The sequence below is a fragment of the Hippocampus bargibanti genome, linkage group LG13 (assembly GCF_051943395.1).
Source record: "Hippocampus bargibanti isolate YZ-2025 linkage group LG13, ASM5194339v1, whole genome shotgun sequence".
NCBI classification, from domain to species: domain Eukaryota; kingdom Metazoa; phylum Chordata; class Actinopteri; order Syngnathiformes; family Syngnathidae; genus Hippocampus; species Hippocampus bargibanti.
The window spans coordinates 16336751-16355200 of NC_142746.1; the positions used below are offsets into that span (position 1 = coordinate 16336751).

At 39.9% G+C, this 18450-nt stretch overlaps 2 protein-coding genes across 5 annotated transcripts in view; both read right to left on the reverse strand.

The window, feature by feature from the left end:
* Window positions 1-353: 353 nt before the first annotated feature.
* On the reverse strand, window positions 354-13770 carry gng4 (guanine nucleotide binding protein (G protein), gamma 4). The gene is made up of 3 exons (XM_089011385.1): window positions 13209-13770; window positions 11833-11941; window positions 354-2160 (listed from the first exon to the last, which is right to left on the reverse strand). The coding sequence occupies exons 2-3, from the start codon at window positions 11929-11931 to the stop codon at window positions 2032-2034; spliced, it is 228 nt and encodes a 75-aa protein (XP_088867511.1). The 5' UTR covers window positions 11932-11941; window positions 13209-13770; the 3' UTR covers window positions 354-2031.
* A 647-nt stretch (window positions 13771-14417) lies between these two features.
* Window positions 14418-18450, reverse strand: part of lyst (lysosomal trafficking regulator) — a 51855-nt gene continuing 47822 nt past the window's right edge. For all 4 annotated transcript variants that reach the window (XM_089011382.1, XM_089011383.1, XM_089011381.1 and 1 more), the window contains 5 exons: window positions 17655-17791; window positions 17466-17563; window positions 17109-17265; window positions 15827-15898; window positions 14418-15740 (listed from right to left, as the gene is read on the reverse strand). In XM_089011382.1, the coding sequence (XP_088867508.1) occupies window positions 15602-15740; window positions 15827-15898; window positions 17109-17265; window positions 17466-17563; window positions 17655-17791 (603 nt within the window). In that variant the 3' untranslated portion in view covers window positions 14418-15601. The remainder of the gene's footprint in view (window positions 15741-15826; window positions 15899-17108; window positions 17266-17465; window positions 17564-17654; window positions 17792-18450) is intronic.

Below are 18450 nucleotides of genomic sequence, written 5' to 3' on the forward strand. Positions count from 1 at the left end.
CAGAGGAATGACAGAAATAGTGGATACAAATCAGGCCGTTATCACTGACATCAGCAAGCTATAAATTCTTTGGTGGAAATGTTTCATTCACAATATATTTTTTTTTACGCTTTTCTGCCATTAACATGTTATCATCCTTTCACAATAACACGTGGAGGAGCTTGATTGACACTATCTTAATTCAAACTTTTATTTTATACAAAGATTGCTACCCCATGCCCAGAATCAATTACATGAAAAGATTCTTCATTTTTAATGTTTTATCCTTATTAGGGTTACACATGTAAATTCTGTAATATAAAAAGTCTTATGTGTGGAATTCTGTAATCAATGGGGTGGACCACATAAAAAACATGCATGATTCAAATTTGATATAGTACATCTTTAATTAATTCATCCATCAGGATTTACAAAGAGTCCTAATTAAATGCATTTTATTTTCTTTTTACAAAAAAACAATAATACCATTCAAGAATACAGCTGAACATTGTCAACATACCGGACCTCAGGTGTGATTACATTTGCAGAGCAGCCTCCTGGAAAGTCATCAGAGAGGCAATCTTTCACATCACGTTCTCTCTAGTTTGGGTAAAACCATGCAAAAATTCATCCTTTGCCATATGGTTGATAATTTGGCACAATCCTCAGGTCAGTGAAGACACCCCAAGATTCATCTCAGGATTTTATAGATAAAGAATAATAATCTAGAAACGATTCTCCTGAAAACAGCGGATTCAATGGTTTCATCATTCCTATAAATTGAATCAGTAATACGACGACTCTTCAAGTACCAAGAGGAAAATACCCCACATTGAACAACTTTTATTTAATCTATTTTAAAAATACTCACATATGAAGAATAACTGCATGTTTTGTAAATAATAAACAACAGCAGGTATCGTACAAGCCTAGTAGCACACAACACCATGGAGCAGTCAGTGCTGTGCAACAAATATTCAATAATACGACTGATAATAACAATCATAATAAACAATCATTGACAATTCATCATAAAAATTTGAAAATGCTATTTATATACCATGTCAAGGAGACCGTGTGCTTTTTCTTCCCGATCAACCAAATAAACAAAAACTAAGTGTGCATTTGCGCGGTGTGACGATCACGCCGCTCTCACGAGGATTGGCACAGAAACGTACTGTACACGGGAAAAAGATGGACAGCCCCTCGTAAACAGAGGCGGTGGTCATTCGGGGGAGCAGAGGAACACACAGGCCCTCCGTTTTGGCTTTAATGTCAAAAGGCCTGGCTGTTCACTCTGAAATTAAGAGCCAGGAAACGTGCCCAGGAAACATTTGATATCATGCAACCTGCAATCGGTAAGTATTCCAATTGGAAGCTTCATGATGTGATGAAAGCCTAATTGAAGCATCAATGGAAGGAGAAAAAAAGGGAAGGGTAAAATGCATCAGGACGTGGTCGGGAAGGTTTATTACATCATTTGGATTGAAAGGCTTGCACAGTGATCAAGTTGTGTCGCTTGAACAAACAGATTAGCTTGCTTGCTTCTCACCAAAAACACTTTTTACTCTGCAGGCCATGCAGTGGATGGCTTGTTGAGGGCTCTCGGCTAACAATTCATTAGTGAAATGAGCCAGGTGTCATGTTTTACTGGGACTTTCAGTGCACGCTGCAACGGATACTTTAAAGCTCGCACACTGAAAGGCACTGACGTTTCATAGACGATGGAAGGTGAAAAGATGTTTACTGGGCATATTTTTTTGTTTCCTGAGGGAATTTCGGATTGTGTACGATTAAAGGAAAGGAAAAATAACTCACCTCATGAGAGCACTGAGCAAGGCTGTTGTCTATTAACAAAGCAAAAACAAACCTATTGAACAAGACTGCCCCCCCTGTCGAATCCCCTCAGCCGCCAGGACGGAGCCAACCGACACCAAGGTCCACCCGGCTAAACCGGAGTGGACGCCCGTGGCAAGTCGCTTCAGGTGCGGTGAAGACAAAGAAGGCAGGCAATGCCGCGCCCGCTGCCGGCGGCGCTTAGCATGCGGCTCATCAGAGGATGGCGCAGAAGAATTTCTTCTCCCGGAATGGGTTCTCGGAGGCCGGCACGGGAACAATGAGAGGGTCCTCGCGTATGTGGGCGTCGCAGTAAGCCAATAGCTCTGCGGCGGCTTTGGACACCTGTTGATAGTACACGTGAAGATAAGAACCAACACTGGAAAACAAATTTCATCCTTCATGTTTACAATTTGAAAAGTGTGTTTTCTGTTGCAACATTTCAGGTATTAACTCATTCACTGCCATTCACAAATATTAGTACAAGTATTCGGGAATTGAAAATATGACGTAGAGCGCCATTCCCGAGCGCCATTCCCGAATTTGTTTGTTTGTTTTTGGGGTGCCGATAAAGCGCTGGCCATGGCCTCTAGCAAAGTTTTTCCCTTCCACAAGGGGGCAGCAATTCCTTCTTTCCATGTTAGCGCTTTATTCCAGCTTCAGCTGTTGTTCAAGCGCTAAATTAACCAACATCGCATTGTATTTTGGACAGCCGCCCTCATTTCAAGCTCATATAACTCCAGACCCATATCATTTAGGAATTAACTTGAAAGAAAGATAATCTAAGGTTTCTAATGCTGTACGGAATGTCTATGTCGTCCTAAAACTCAATATTCTGGGGGTCCTGGAATTAGAGTGACAATGACAAAAACCCTGGCACAGGAGTGGACAGAATTTTGCACATTGTCTGGCAGTGAATGAGTGAAAGACAAAAATTGCTTGAAAATGGCGGCCTCTAAAATTTTAACACAAACTATCTTGAAAGTCAAAGGAAAAGGAATCAAAGATTATCAACGAATAAACTGATAGGTTTATTGTTTTTAGTTATCATATGTTTGCTGATGATATATTGATTATGCTTGCAATTAAGAATGTTTATGCTGATAATATAAATGCCCATACATGTAATCATACAATAAAAATTATATAACAACAAGTATTTCCCCTCAATATTGTGATTGTGATTTATTGTTCGCCTCTGAATCACTGTAGATATCCATTGAACACATTCTAATCATTATTGTCTTAAAAATATTTGAATAGCACATCCGTAAGTGATGAGTAGTCCCCCATGGACACGCACAGGTGTAAGTCGGTGTTAACTCGCTAGACCCATGTGTCACACATATAACTGATGACATCATCTGCAAGGGGAGATCTTGCAATTTAGGTGCCAATGTCATGTATGGGTTTCTCTTTGTTAATTTTTTTGCTTCTGCAATGTCCAACATTACACGGGATGAAACTACACTTCTTTTGATCTAAGTGAGGGATGCTGCTAGGATTGACTATGTTCCATACAACAAAGGTGAACAAGAACGTAAACAACACATTAGGTCTGTGCAAAGTCTCGCGAAATTTATGACAAAGGAAAACTCTACACATATGCTCAGGTAGACTGCAATTTGCCGAGAATGAAAATAAGGTCTTTTGCCTGTATTTTTTGAAAATTACTGAACTTATTTAGACACAATACAAATAAATACAACATATAAATATTTTCCAGTGTATAAGGCGCACCTCCAATGCATAGTGTATTTTAAAACTTTTTCCATATATAAGGCGACTCAGACTATAAGATGCACCTTCAATGAATGAAAAAGTTTTCCAAATATAATATATAAATATAGAAAACATTTCCAAATATAAGGCGCACCACATTATAAGGCGCCACAGTAAAGGATGGGGTTACGCACTCCCCACATAGTAGTTCCGAGACCTATTGTGACTCAATATTACATCACATATAAGGCACACTTGCGTATAATGCGCAGGGTCATCTTATGAAGAAAATCAAGGCTTTTGGATGCACCTTATAAACCGGAAAAGACGGTACACATAAACCAAACAGACTGAACTTTTTTTTTTTTTTTTTTTTTTTTCAATTTGAACATTGCAGTCTTCTTCAAAACCATTTGAATCTGCTGAATTGTTCAGTGCTCAAAAAACTGAGAACCATCTTCCACCTAGTGGAAGAGCATTTCATTATTTTGCGTCTCACGACATGTTGCTGGCATAGACGGATGAACCAAGATGCATTACTTGTGGCGCACGGTGGTTGGCAATCACTCAGTTAAATTATGCATGCGTACTTAAAGGACAACCGACACCATTTTTTTGTTTCCTAACTGACATCACAAAAACGTTTTATAGCATCTAAAATACCCAAAACACGCAGGCTGATATTTTTAGTCAAATGCAAAACACCAATAAAAATGACTTAAACTGTGCTAAATCTGCAAAAAATTGAGCTGCGAATTGGGCATTTTCAGAAAGTCCCGCCCCCAGTTCGTGACGCCACGCCAAGACGTCTTGCATTGCTAGTGAATCAAAACAATGGCTTCAGATTCGGAGAATATGCTTTCTTGTTCCACATCCAGTTATGAATATGATTCAAATAGTTCTGAAGAGGAAAGCATACATGTTTGCAATCGATTAAAGAATTTATTTGGGCCATTTTGAGGCAACATTGGGGGAAAATCCCTCAACCAAAAAAAAAAGAGGCACAAAATGGTGACCTCCTGTGACCACCTCCGTTTCCACAGGCTGATAAATTCCTTATATGGCGCTTGGACGCCCTCTTCTGGCCTTCTGGCGGCTTTTGGGTGCAACACGAAGTCCCCAGACCAAACAAGTACAGCAAAATACATTGACGTGATGGAAGGACCGCAACAATGCGTCTTTTTACGGTCAAGGGCGGTCCTTTAGTGACGTCACGTACGGACTCGTCACCAACTCAAAAACAAGACTTCCTGAATATTCAGCGCGAGTCCTAAAATGTAAAATATAGCTACATGCGGTGGAATCTTTGTAAAATACGCTCAGTAGAAGTCATTTGAAGCCATTTTACAAATTATGGACACAACTTGTCCGCAGGCGTCGGTTGTCCTTTAATGTCTGGGCTTCTCTTGCACACCTCTTTTTGTCCAATACCTCATCTAAGAATGAATAGTCTGTCATAGAGAATAACACACCGAAAGCAGCACCATTAAAAATCAATTTTCTGGCAACAAGCTCCCTTCTTGCCAATTCACCTTTGCTCTTATTTATGCGGGTGAAACACCACCTTAGGTCGAGATCTCTGATTTTTGTCAGCGCGAGATGATAAGTCGATATGTCATCGCAACACACCCTTGGCTCCCGACTGCAAAAAACAGGTGACATTTTCTTTGCTGGACGTGACAAATCACAACTTTCCAAAACAATTTGCGCAAACTGTGAGCCCGACTGGGATTTTTTTTCCCCTCCTTCTTTGTATTTCCTGAGACCCAGCAGAGAGGAAGATCAATACAGCTATTAAATGTCAACTAATCTGAGTGTTTACAACCTGACTGCAAATGGCATTATTCTGGATAATAGAGCAGCTTGTGCCATATGCCATTGTAATAACTTGTGGACTTAAAAGCAACACATTTTTACCTTTCCAATCAGAACTTTGCCAGGGTGATGGTAATTTGGACAAGGTGTGGTATAAAACCGGTGAACAAGTCTCATATAATGTTGCTGTCAATATTTATTATACAATACAATACATCCTAATTTATAGCTGCAGCTGTAACAAAGCGCTTCACATAATCGTCAACACAAAGCAAAATAATAAACAACAGGAACATTAAAAAAATGGACAGTTGTGCAATCTTAATGACTTTCCCAAATGTACTCTATGATGTTTGAGTACAAGAAAAACAATTGCATGAAGCAGTTCTTGATGAAAGAGGAGAGGATAAAAGCCTCCTTTTCAACAGTGGATCAGATAGGTCATGGTGGAATGTGCACATCTGCTACAAGCAAAGTTTTGAAAGCAAACGCGAAGCTGCAGCATCCATTGACAAAAAGAGATTGTCTCACATCTCCTGTCCCACGTAAACCCGCTTCAATTCCAAGCCGCGACATTTCCACATACACATCGGCGCTCTGCGCTGACACTCCTTTCTTCTCATTACGGGCTCCTCAAGCTATGCATCCATGGCTGTCCAACAGCACAGACTTTCCCGCTGAACAAAGCGTGGCTGTGAAAATGCTGCCCATTTCTGGCGGAAGAAAGCACAATTGCCCCAGAGCTGTCCAGTGATGACAGTCAAATGAGACAGACATTCCTCCCAATCAAAAACAGTGCTGGCATATTCGTGCTGCCGAGAAGTTTCAGGTTGGTCCTATGATATCGAGTGTTGATTATTAGCGTCATCCAATTGTACCCTACAAGGGTCCTACCCAACACACATTCAAACAGAGAACTACCTCGTGAGATCTGAGCAGCCGTTATGAAACAAATATAATACCAAAAACAGATTGAATGACTGACTGAGGAGACGAGCAAGACTTCAAAGAATATTTAGCACCTCGTGGATGTGACCGTATGGGGTTTGTGTGCCTTTTTGTTCAATCAATAGTCTTCACAACCTTTGTCTTTCATTTATTGTTTTGTAATGCGTGTGGATTTATTTTTCATGTCTGTTTGTAACCAATTCGAATGGCTTTGTTGCAGCTGCATGTGCTTGTGAAGGCTCAGTATAAATAAAGCTGCATTGTATTATTTTTAGATTGTATTCCTGTAGCGTAGTCCCATCTAGTGGGTGCATAGCGTGACCGCAGCCACGCTTGTATCTTAGCAGTATATTGTATTCTATGCGCCTTATAATGCAGTGCACCCGATACATGCAAATACTTTTAAAAATAGGCTTTATAATCCAAAGGACTTTATTATGCAGCCAATATGGTAAACCCAGTCAGAATATTCAGAATCAGAAACCCTTTAATAGTTCCACAATGGGGAAATGTGCAAATATTATGAGAGGAAAAAAAATATATACATGAAGAAGCAATATTACATGGAAAGTCATGAGTTAAAATGTGTACCGTATTTTCTGGTGTATAAGGCACACCCCCAATGAATAGTGTATTTTATTTTCAAACTTTTTCCATCTATAAGGGGCACCAGAGTATAAGGCTCACCTTCAATGAATGAAAAAGGTTTTCCAAATATAATATATAAAATATTTCCAAATACATATAAGACAAACCACATTATAAGGTGCTTCAGTAGGGTATGGGGTTACACACTACTTATAAAAAGGGGAAATGGAGTTGCTGACAGTAGTTGAGAGACCTGTCGTGGGTCAATATTACTTCACATATAAGACACACCTGCAGGGTAATCTTTTGAATAAAATCAAGGCTTTTGGTTGTGCCATATACCCCGGAAAAAAAACGGTAATATGACTACATTCAGTTTTTCAAGGGTAAAGTTTCAATACATAACGGAAAAAAATGAGTATATATGATAATTCAGCACGCACATTGCATGAGACGTCATTTATTTATTAGAACAAAGTTTATTTTTAATGGCTAGGGGCAATAAGCTGTTTAGATGTCTGCCGGATTTGGTGCGCATGGATCGGTAGCGCCTGCCTGAGGGGAATAGCTGGAAAAGGGGGTGGGCAGGGTGCGAAGGGTCCAGTAGGATTTTCCGCGCTCTTGTCTTGGTTAGGAAACGCTGCCAAAGATGACCTAATTTAGCTATCGTGGTCGTCTCCTGCCTCTATAAAGAGGGAATATTAAAGACTTTTATTACGCTGAAAATAAAGTGCATAATTACTTTGATAGTCAAAGTGAGTTATCGGGCAAATTTAAGAATTTTTTTTTGCTGAGAAAGAGAAATGTGTGTGTGTGTGTGTGTGTGTGTGTGTGTGTGTGTGTGTGTGCGTGTGTGTGTGTGTGTGTGTGTGTGTGTGTGTGTGTGTGTGTGTGTGTGTGTGTGTGTGTGTGTGTGTGTCTTTAAGGTCCAGACTAGCTGGTAATTACACTGTGGCCCCGTGATGCAGGAAGTGTCCTTTTAATTAACACAGTTCACATTCCTTAGGCTGATTGAGCGATTAATGAGAAGGTCCCTCAATGAGGCGCCCGCTCTCGTCACTGATACGCACCCCGGTTTGTCACGTCCCTTAATTAAATCGAAAGAAACCAGCAGACATTGCCAACAATACTTCCTGCTCTGCCTCGGCTCTTTATTCATGCATGCCCTCCACTTCACAAGCTATTAGATGGCAACAAATACAAAGTGGAGATCCGACGCAACTGAAAATAGCCCGTCGTCTGAATTTGTGTCATTTATTTCCCCCCCTATTAGATATCTTATATCTACTTAGCATCAAGTACCACATTAAAAAAGTTTTAATTTATAAAAATATATATATATATTCTTGTGACGGCTCTGTAACATTACTCACAGTCTGGGACTTTATACTGCAATCCAATGTACAAAAAGAGCAATTATACTGAAGTAATGATTAAATTAAATGGATAGCACATTGATTTTACAAGTAGATGGGCTCTCTCTAGTGGCATGCAGAAGAATCACTGCCTAATTAAAAAGTTCGGTTGTTTGAAACTTTTTTTAAACATTTTATTCAAACCAGTTGTTATTCAGCAATTGTAGTACAATTTTATTCAAACTTGTGTATAAAACATTTTAATTGAATCAGCATTAAAAGACAGTTTTTCTTTTCTTCTTTGTACTTGTTTAGGTCGTACAAATAAGTGCGACTGAAATGATGAATTACTTATTCTCTTCCATTTATCCGAGTTTGGTTTGCATAGGGAGCAGTTTAAGTGGAGAAGTTGTGAGCCACTTAAATTCAATTTAAAAACGAATCTATATATTTTAGAGCAGGGGTGACAAACTCATTTTTGGCATGGTCGCTGTTTTAAATACTGTTTCACTTGGAGGGCATTTATGACTGAAACAATATTAAGAATGCAAGAACTATTGATCCAACCATTGTTAAAGGACAACCGACATCACCTTTTTGTTTCCTAACTGACATCAGAAAAACGTTTTATAGCGTCTAAAATACCCAAAACACACAGTATATTTTTAGTCAAATGCAAAACACCAATAAGAATGACATAGTGTCCGAAATCTGCAAAAAAAATGAACCCGGAAGTGGCCAGTTTCAGAAGGTCCCGCCCCCTTGTTCGTGGTGTCACCCAAGATGTCTTGCCTTGCTGGAGAATCAAAACAATGGCTCAATGGCTTCGGATTCGGAGAATATGCTTTCTTGTTACTCATCCAGTTATGAATATGAATCAAATAGTTCTGAAGAGGAAAGCATACATGTTTGCAATCGATTAAAGAATTTATTCCGTGCCATTTTGAGGTATCTGCGGGCGGGAAATGTAGCACTAAAAAGAGGCACAAAATGGCGACAAAGCTCCATGTAAGGAATTAATCAGCCCGTTTCCACAGGCTGATTAATTCCTTACACGGAGCTTTGTCACCCTCTTCTGCCTCTTTTTGGTTTTCAGACCAAACAAGTACAGCAAAATGCATTGACGTGATGGAAGGACTGCTACCATGTGTCCTTTTTTTTCAGTCAGGGGCGTTCATTCAGTGACATAACGTGAGGACTCGTCACCAACTCAAAAACAAGACTTCCGGAATATTCAGCGTGATTCTTAAGACGTAAAAAATAGCTATATGCGGTGGAATCTTTGTAAAATACGCTCAGTAGTAGTCATTTGAAGCCATTTTACAAATTATACACACAACCTGTTCGGAGACGTCGGTTGTCCTTTAAACTTACTGTAATTAGGGGTTTGGTTACAAGAACACACTTATAATTTGTCTCTTATTTCTTACATATGAAAATTAAACATTTGAGCCAATTTTTTTGATGAACACAACTATGCTACTGTGTTTCAATTTTTGATTGGATTGATCAGATTAGCCTTGATTAGTCTCGCAGTGGATACATTTACACTTCACAGCAGCAAAGTTATGAAAGGAAGAGGAAAATAAAGGAAGAAGTAAAACAAAATACATTGCTGCTGTAAAGGCAGCCATTTTGTTCATTATTCTGGTAGGTGAACCATATTTTTTTTAGTCATACTGGTTTGGTGTAGCACATTATTTAAGAATATTAAAACCAAAGCGTTCCCAGAGATTACATTCAAATGTAGTGAAAATTATATCAAGCTAAAGTGTACTTCGCCAGTACCTCTTTTACGTACTAGAGAGGAAACTGTACAACACTAAGAATCACCGGTCTGCTATCACAGTGTATATTTTCTTCAAACAAGGAACACGGCAGAAAATAAAAATAGAGTCCCATGCACATTAAATCCAGCGACTTCACATATTACTTACACATGTTTAAGTCAATGAAATGGACACTGGAACAGACAGATAAATGGATGTGTGATTGAGGTGCAAGAATGAATAGGTCGATAGGATGTGTGAGTGGATAGAAGAACATGAAAACTTGCATGTGTGGATGAATAGACGGGAGCATATTTGATGAAATTTCATGAGGTATTGGTTGAGCCTTGCACAATGTGGACAACAACATCGCATCCCAACATAAATCTTCTGCATTCTCTCTTTTGGATTTGCTCTATAAATAAGGAAAAAAACTAATTTAAAAAACGTTTTTTAAATAAACATATAATATAATAATCCCATGACTTCCCACTACTGCTCAAAGGGCACATGACAACGAATGGAGTAACATTGAGTAAAATTCAAAACTGAATAAACACAGCAACATGCCTTTCACATTTTTTTATGATATGAAAGATAAGAGAGGATTTTATTTATCTATTTTTTTATGCAGGGATGATTTTCTTGTTGGCAAGCAACTTTGGTAGCGCTGAGCATGGATCAAGAACGACTAGTCGTGATGGAGCTCGGTGGCAGTTTTCCAGCCTCGTCTGCCATGCTGATGTGAGCAAACTCTCTTCCACTGTGGGGAAATCTTTCTCAGAGCAAGCGGAGGTCATAATGAACGACTTGATGACGCAAACTTTAAAGTCTTTCCATAACACTCCACAAAATTAAAAACAAAAGCACAGAATTTCTTTTTGACCGTTGTTATCATAAGCATTTGAAAAGGATTTGTCTCCGGGATGATGAAAACCATTAAGGGCTCTAACATCAAGAATTAACATTGTCTTAAAGGAGACATTTTGTTCTTTTTTTTTGTTCTTTTACAATTCAAAACTGTCGTAGTGTTTTACAACTTTTTAAAATTTATATAGCCCAGACTACCCATTACACATGGAGCCCCACATGCATAATCCCGAGGACCTATTTCGTTACAATGACGAGTACGAACAGTGCATGCTGAACCAAGAGTCTAAAACAAAAGACTGCGTACAATAGCTCCCAACAAAAACCAGCATTTGAATTTTCACTTATGGATGCAGGACATCATCACCAGGCCATGAAATAAATACATTTATCAACTCGCATGGCTGATCCTTGTATGCAGTACAGTACATTCAAGTGAAGACAACTCAAATAATCCTTCCAATTAATTTGACTGAACAATCAAACACGTGTAACTTAAGATAATGCTGTCAGTTTAAACTCCACGCAGCTATTCTTAACCTCAGGCCTTGAAATAGTGCCTCAGTATACTATCTGAGCTGTTTTTTTTTTTTTGAAACAGCAGATTTCTGCCAAAACTAGCTACTAAAACGCTGACACGGAGCTGTTATTTGCTTCTTCAATAATACACCACAGTGGGTCACAATGTACAACAATTATGGAATCCTTTTGGGAAATAGGGAGCAAACAAGATATCTTTTGTTTTAACCTAATTTGAAATAATGTTTACATAATTTTTGAAAGGCAATGTTAGGTGCGGCTTCATTGAGTAAAGTTTGGCAATCCAAAATCACAACCACTATTCAACAGTTTAGCTACATTTATAAAGCACACAAATACATAGTTTACATGTTCAAGTGTCAAAGATGACATTGCGAGAAAAGAAGAGAAACACACATAACGTGGCATACCTTTATCCTGTCCATGCAGGCCTCCATCTTGAGCTGCTCCACGGCTTTCCTTGCTTGGGAGATGCTTGCTGTGCTGTTGTTGGTGATGCTATCTTTCATTCTGTCACCCCTACAAAACAGAGGATTTGGTTAAAGCAATAATTAGCACTTTATCAAAAATAAAATAACATTTGAGCCACATGCGGGACCTGACAAGATGGCGGCGCCCGAGTGTGATTTGGTTCACAATAGTTGCATCAAACTAGAATTAAACATGGCGTCTAAACAAGCGAACTATATCACCTAAGCGGAACAGTGCTGAACTTGAACCTATTTACGACTACCAGTTCACGTTGTTGCTGCATGTATACAGCAGTGTATATTTTGGCTCACTTTGGCTCTTGCTGTGAGGAAAAACATCTGAGGAAAAGCATACTTGAACTGTTTCACTTCATTTAGGGATGATGAGAGGCAATTCAAAACAGTGACGAGTGATGACCCAATTCAAGTCCGCTTTTATTATCAAATGTGCTGTATGTGCAACATACAGCACAGATGAAATTTCTGCCCTCTCAGCCACTCCAAAGAGAGGAGAGAGGGGAGATGCTGTGGGTACTCACACTGCCAGCGGTTATCATTAAATAACTAAATAATACAACTCAATACAAAAGACACCACTGCATACACTGTTGTTTAAAGCAGTTATCAATGAAAGTGGAGAGAATCAAAGTGTTCTTTCACCAATGGAGACGAGATGCTGAAAATGTGCACACGCCTGCCACAGGCTAAGTTTGAAGGCAAACAAGAAGCTGTTGCGAATTTCAACGTCAAGTCGTTACACATGTCCCATTAAAAGTGGAATGTTGGAACTTATTTACCTATATTGGATTTATTATTACATCACAATACATTTCATTTTAACAGTGCCTTGTAGAAAATTTCCGTCCGGTCCATGTGCAGTTATATGAGAAAGTATGTGATGATTGCATCGCCGCCACCCCAATATGATGACGTCGTGGGCAACACCATCCCCAGGAAATGAAACCTGATCACAAATACATTTTATAATTATGAGTGCGGTGCTTTTTATACATTCATATGCAAATATTATGTGGTCGCAAACGTAGAATCAAAATGGTGCTTTGACTTATTAAATTACCCTCACGCCCCCTCAAAAAAAAGCAATGCTAAAGCTCTCTGTTCTGGGCCTTTCCCCAACGAGGCTTCCCTTCTTCCCCCACCTTCCTTAAAAATGATAACCGTGTCGTTTATTTCAAAACAGAACACCCCAAACACGAGCGACATTACGATGGACTCGAGCGGCAGGCCTGTCTACAGAGAAAACAACAAGAGAAAAATGGACATGTTGCCTCAATATCAGTTGTGTAGAAGCTTACCTGATCGTGTTTTTTTCCAAATTGGCGAATTTCGGGTTGACTCCACCCAAAACACGTGCACACAACACTCACACAATCACACGCGCACACTCAGTAACCTCACTCACACACACACAAAGAGGATCTGTCAAATTGTCAAAAGCGACAAGGAACCTGTCCAGCCTCGTCGCGGTGGATGCCGCTGAAGGAGCGCGGCTACGTGGCCTCAACAAATCCGCTGCGTGACGTGAGTCGTGCGAGGAAGGAGGAAGGGGGGTTAAAAAATGAGGAGTACCGCGGCTGGGGCTTGGAGAGATGCTAGCGAAAAGGGAGACACCACCGTGTGACGACTACAAGACTCACGGTGCCGTGTGAGGCAGGAGCTAAGAAATGTGTGTTCTCCCACTGTGCACGCTGACCCTGAACGCAACAACGATGGATCCTCGATGCAGCACACGACATGAAAAGCAGCCGCAGGCTTCCCCAATTTGTTCTCCTAAACTTGATATTTGATGTTCGTAGGCGTTTAAATGGGTAGTGCACACGTTTTAAATGTCAACCTCAATCACGCAGCCCATATACACTTGTCCTCAGGGGGTGGGAGCAACGAAGTCCAATGACTTTGCTACTGCAATTAACCATTGTACGGTATATGGGGCATTCGACAGAATCGGTAAAATTTGCATCCCCAGGAACTTTAATGTGAAATACGTACATTTCTTGAAGCAGTGTCCTGCAGATGAATATGGTTGTTTATAGTACTTTGTGTACAGAAATGATTGTTTTAAGTACTGTACTGAAAAAATAGAGTTGATATGAGTATCTGGAGGAGATCAAACCAACATGAGTTATATACCACCATATTACTAAAGCATTGCATGTACTCAACTGCTGAAAAATTGTTGATCCTGTATCACCCGCAAAACGTTGACGGAATGTTCGTCTGCCAAACATTTATTTCCCATAAGAAACCATTAAAAATGAGAATAATCAGTTCCCAGTTCCCCATATTTTTTTTTCTTCTACATGCTGGGGACTCTGTGTGTGAAAGATTTGCCCCGTGGGAACCCAATTTCATACATAAAAAATATCTACCGTATTTAGGAAACTTGTAAAAATTACTTCGGTCTGACTTTTGTGCATGTTGGAATGCCTTTTGTCACTCTCTCTCTCTCACACACACACTGCATAATAAGGCCATCGAGGTCAATAAGATCCGATCCAACACCATCCAGGAAATTTCATTTATGCATAGCTCAAGTTTATCGAGAGAAAAATACATTGTCTGTTTCAGCGCACACACACAAAAAATATCTAACAGATCATCCATCCTGCTTTCCTGTCACACACTCTCATAAAATGTTTCATTGTGGAAATAAATGTACATTCAAGGAAAAAGCAAATAAAAGGTGGTCCGATGCAGTGGTGGCACAAATAAGGAAGAAACACATGAAAAGTAACATAAGGAGAAAAGACTTCATAACAAATACATATTCCCTTTCTTATAAAAAAAGAGTGAAAAGCAAGACATCGTCGCAGCAGGCTCAAACGTCAATAGTTACAATAATAAAAATGAGGACCTATTGCAAGTAATCTGATATTGCTCTCTGTGGATGAAACACGTGATTGATTTGACATGAAGTAAAAGAATGGTTGGGCAAGCAAAAAGTGCCATAACTGTTATTTCGACCGCGATGACGGACTAAGTAAAAGTGCAGCAAAGTAGTGATGCAATGTCAAATAATATAGCTGCATTAAAGGAGATAGACATTTAGTCACCATTTCGAGAGCAGATAAGAACATCAGGAATGAGATGGCAATGACAAAAAATGTGAAAGTTGTGGAAAAAAAGGCTCAGATTCATGAAGGAAATATGTATATGCTGTTAAAGGTGTCGTTAGAGGTTGCATGTAGTACGCTGGCCTGCAGACAATCTCCAATAAATAAAAGCGAGATCAACATTCCAACAACGAATAAAAAGGTCCATTTGAAGGAGTGTGTCTCCTGCGCACAGTCAGGCGTCATTGTGGCATGCGGTAGTCAAACGGTGGCCTGTCCTTTCTTCTTCGGTGAGACGATTCGCAAGCCTGAAGGACAAAGTTTGGCTTTTTAGCCAAGCTAGCAGCTTTAACAGGGGGGGAAATGAACAGCAGACAAAGAAAATAACAAATGATGCGAAAAATAAAGTGTCTATTGCAGCCACGATACAACATCTCCCCCTCGTATATTTGTATGAGGGCGAACGGGGAGGTCAATTTAAAAGTCCAGCAGGGTGTGGCCGCTGTCATTTGTTTCTCGCCATGGAGGGAGAAGAGCAATGAGAAGCATCTTCTCTTGCTGGAGTGAAAGTGAGGATATACCTGCAAGGCAGTAACCCTCTCTCAACATACATACACACGCATGGATATGGACACTCAGCCTGCGGCGTAGCTGCTCAAGAAAGAGTAGAACATGGGCAGCTTCATGCGCTGCTGGTCCCGCCGACACCAAGCCATGACGGTGCCCTCGCTATTGGCTGTGTGCAGGTGGTGGCCGTCACAAGAATATGTGAGGCTGAGACACACATAAAGGCACAAGGTGCTTGTTGATGCAAATTTTTGAAGAGTTTCCATGAAACGCAAGGCTTTGTAACACGCTACCTGATTATGGGCTTGCAGGACTTGGGAAAGGTGATCTCTCTCACTGGTTTTAAGTCCCACGTGCTCCAAAGTCTAAAAACGTACGGTGAAAGTGAGTTAAGACACTACCCCGCGTACAAACAAATTACGTTTAAAGGTGTTTACATTGTAAATTGTTGTTTTGACATATTTCTATTGACGCAACAGTGTTTCTCTGCTATATAGTGATCCTGTTTTATGATTTTTAACTCATTCACTGCCAAATGCGCAAAAATGTGTCCACTCCAGTGCCAGGGTTTTTGTCATTTTCATTTAAATTCCAGAACCCACAGAACATTGAGTTTTAGGACTACATAAGCATTCAATGCAGCATAAGAAACCTTAGAATCTCTTCTTTCATCATAAAAAAAAGTTAATTCATAAATTATATGGGTCTGGAGTTATATAGTCTTAAAAAGAGGGTGGTTGTTCAAAATAAAATACAATGCATACATGTTGGTTTAAATAGCGCTTTAACAACAGCTGAAGCGCTGGCATGGAAAAAAGGGAAATTCTGACCCCTTGTGGAAAATTAAAAAAAACATTGCCAGAGGCCATGGCCGGTGCTTTATCGGCACCCAAGCATGAAAAAACAAAAAACAGAACATAATTGGGAATGGCGCTCTACATCATATTTTCAATTCCCAAATAAATTTGTGAATGGCAATGAATGATTTAACTCAAGGGCATTGTTTGAGCACGCACAGTTTACCTAATTATGAGTTGTCATCTGATTGGTTGTCCGGTGTATCAATCAAGTGTAGGGATGGCTGATAGGCTGATGTCTAGTTTTTATTCCAAACAACTCAACTTTATTTGTATAGCATCAGTTAATGACAATTTCACATCACTGTGTCATGCGATCTACCAATAGTACCTCTGAGATCGACTGGAAGAGTTAATTCCAAAGATATATGGGTCTGGAGTTATCTGAGCTTGAAATCAGGGTGGCTGTACAAAATACCATACAATGCATACACACTGATTTATATAGAGCTTAAACAACAGCTGAAGCTGTAACAAAGCGCTAACATGGAGAAAAGGCAAATGCTGCTCCCTTGTGGAAGGAAAAAAAAAAAACATCGCCACAGGTCTGACCAGTGCTTTATCGGCACCCCGGCAAGAAAAAGCAAAACCTGAACAAATTCGGGAATGGCGCTCCACGTCATAGTTTTAATTCGTGAATAAATACGTAATGCAGGTAACATAAGTAATGTACAATATGAAACACAACACAAAAAAAATAAATGAAGAGAAACTTCACCTGACAACGCCATTTTCTAGCCCGCCAGCAATGACATTGACTGACACACCCTCCGGCTGATTGGAGAACGCTACGGAGCAAATGATCTCTCTGCAGTGCACGTGACCGACAAGGTCTCCGTTAACGGTCCACAGTCGCAGGTCACTCCCTCCGCCCACTGAAGCAGTAGAGAGAATGTTACAGACAAAAAAAAAAAAAAAAACATGACAGTGACTTGTGCAAAAATTCAAATTGCGTCGCTTCCTCAGAAACTGAACTCCATCATAACCTGATGACTGACTGTATCTCAAACAAGTCTTGTGGTTCTAAAAGGTTTCAATTAGCCAACCTGTGACAGCTTGCTATTTGATGCCTCACCGGAGTCACAAACTGTAGCAATGTCGCCTGTGGTCTCACTGGCACAAACAGCTGTCACTGGACTTTTATGGCCAGTGAGGCTTTGCACATAACAGAGCCTGGAACAGAAAACACAAAACATCATCTTATTTTTTTTTCGTACATACATGTAAAGAGGCATGCCGAGTACTCAATCAGCACCATGCTGACCTGTTGAGATCCCAGAGGATGCAGGTACCGTCTGTACTAACGCTGATGAGGATGCTGTAAGGTTTGCAAACAAATAGGCTGGTGACTTCTCCGGTGTGTCCGTACAGGTGAACCTGAGACTCCACTTCCATCTCCGACTGTTCAGCGACAGAGACACATGACAGACAATGAATACTCACAACACACACAATTTTTAACTACTCATTTTCATATCTGCCAACTTCTGAAACCAAAAAAAGGCTCGTAATATGCCAGGATCCAGTGGCCAAATGATTTTTAATATTACAACTACTTAAAAAAGGCATACAAATGTTGATCAATGTCCAAGATATACTTGTGACAAAAATACCCATATTTCAACTTGTCAATCGTGAAAATATCACGACTAGTCTCCCACCTCCGAAAGCAACCATACAGCCTAGTGTAATAATTTACATATGAGCTACCAAGGATTTTTAAAATAAATGACTCACACTTGATATTAATGATATCAAATCACATCTTTGACCACTATAAATTGTTTTTGAAAGCAGCTGACATCCACAAAATGAAGCGATCTAATGATAGATAAAACGGTTTCTACATCCGTCATCTGTACTTCTTTGAATGTATCGGACGTTTCGCTCCTCATCCGAAAAGCTTCGTCAGCGGACTAAAGTTGTGCTGGCAGCGCTGGCCCTATATGTATCCCTAATGTACAATGTGGTGATGCCAGAACTCTGCTTTGATAGTTCCTTGCTCAAAGGTTGGAGGGAGCAGTGGACTACTCCCTGAAGCTATTCTAATTATTTCTTTT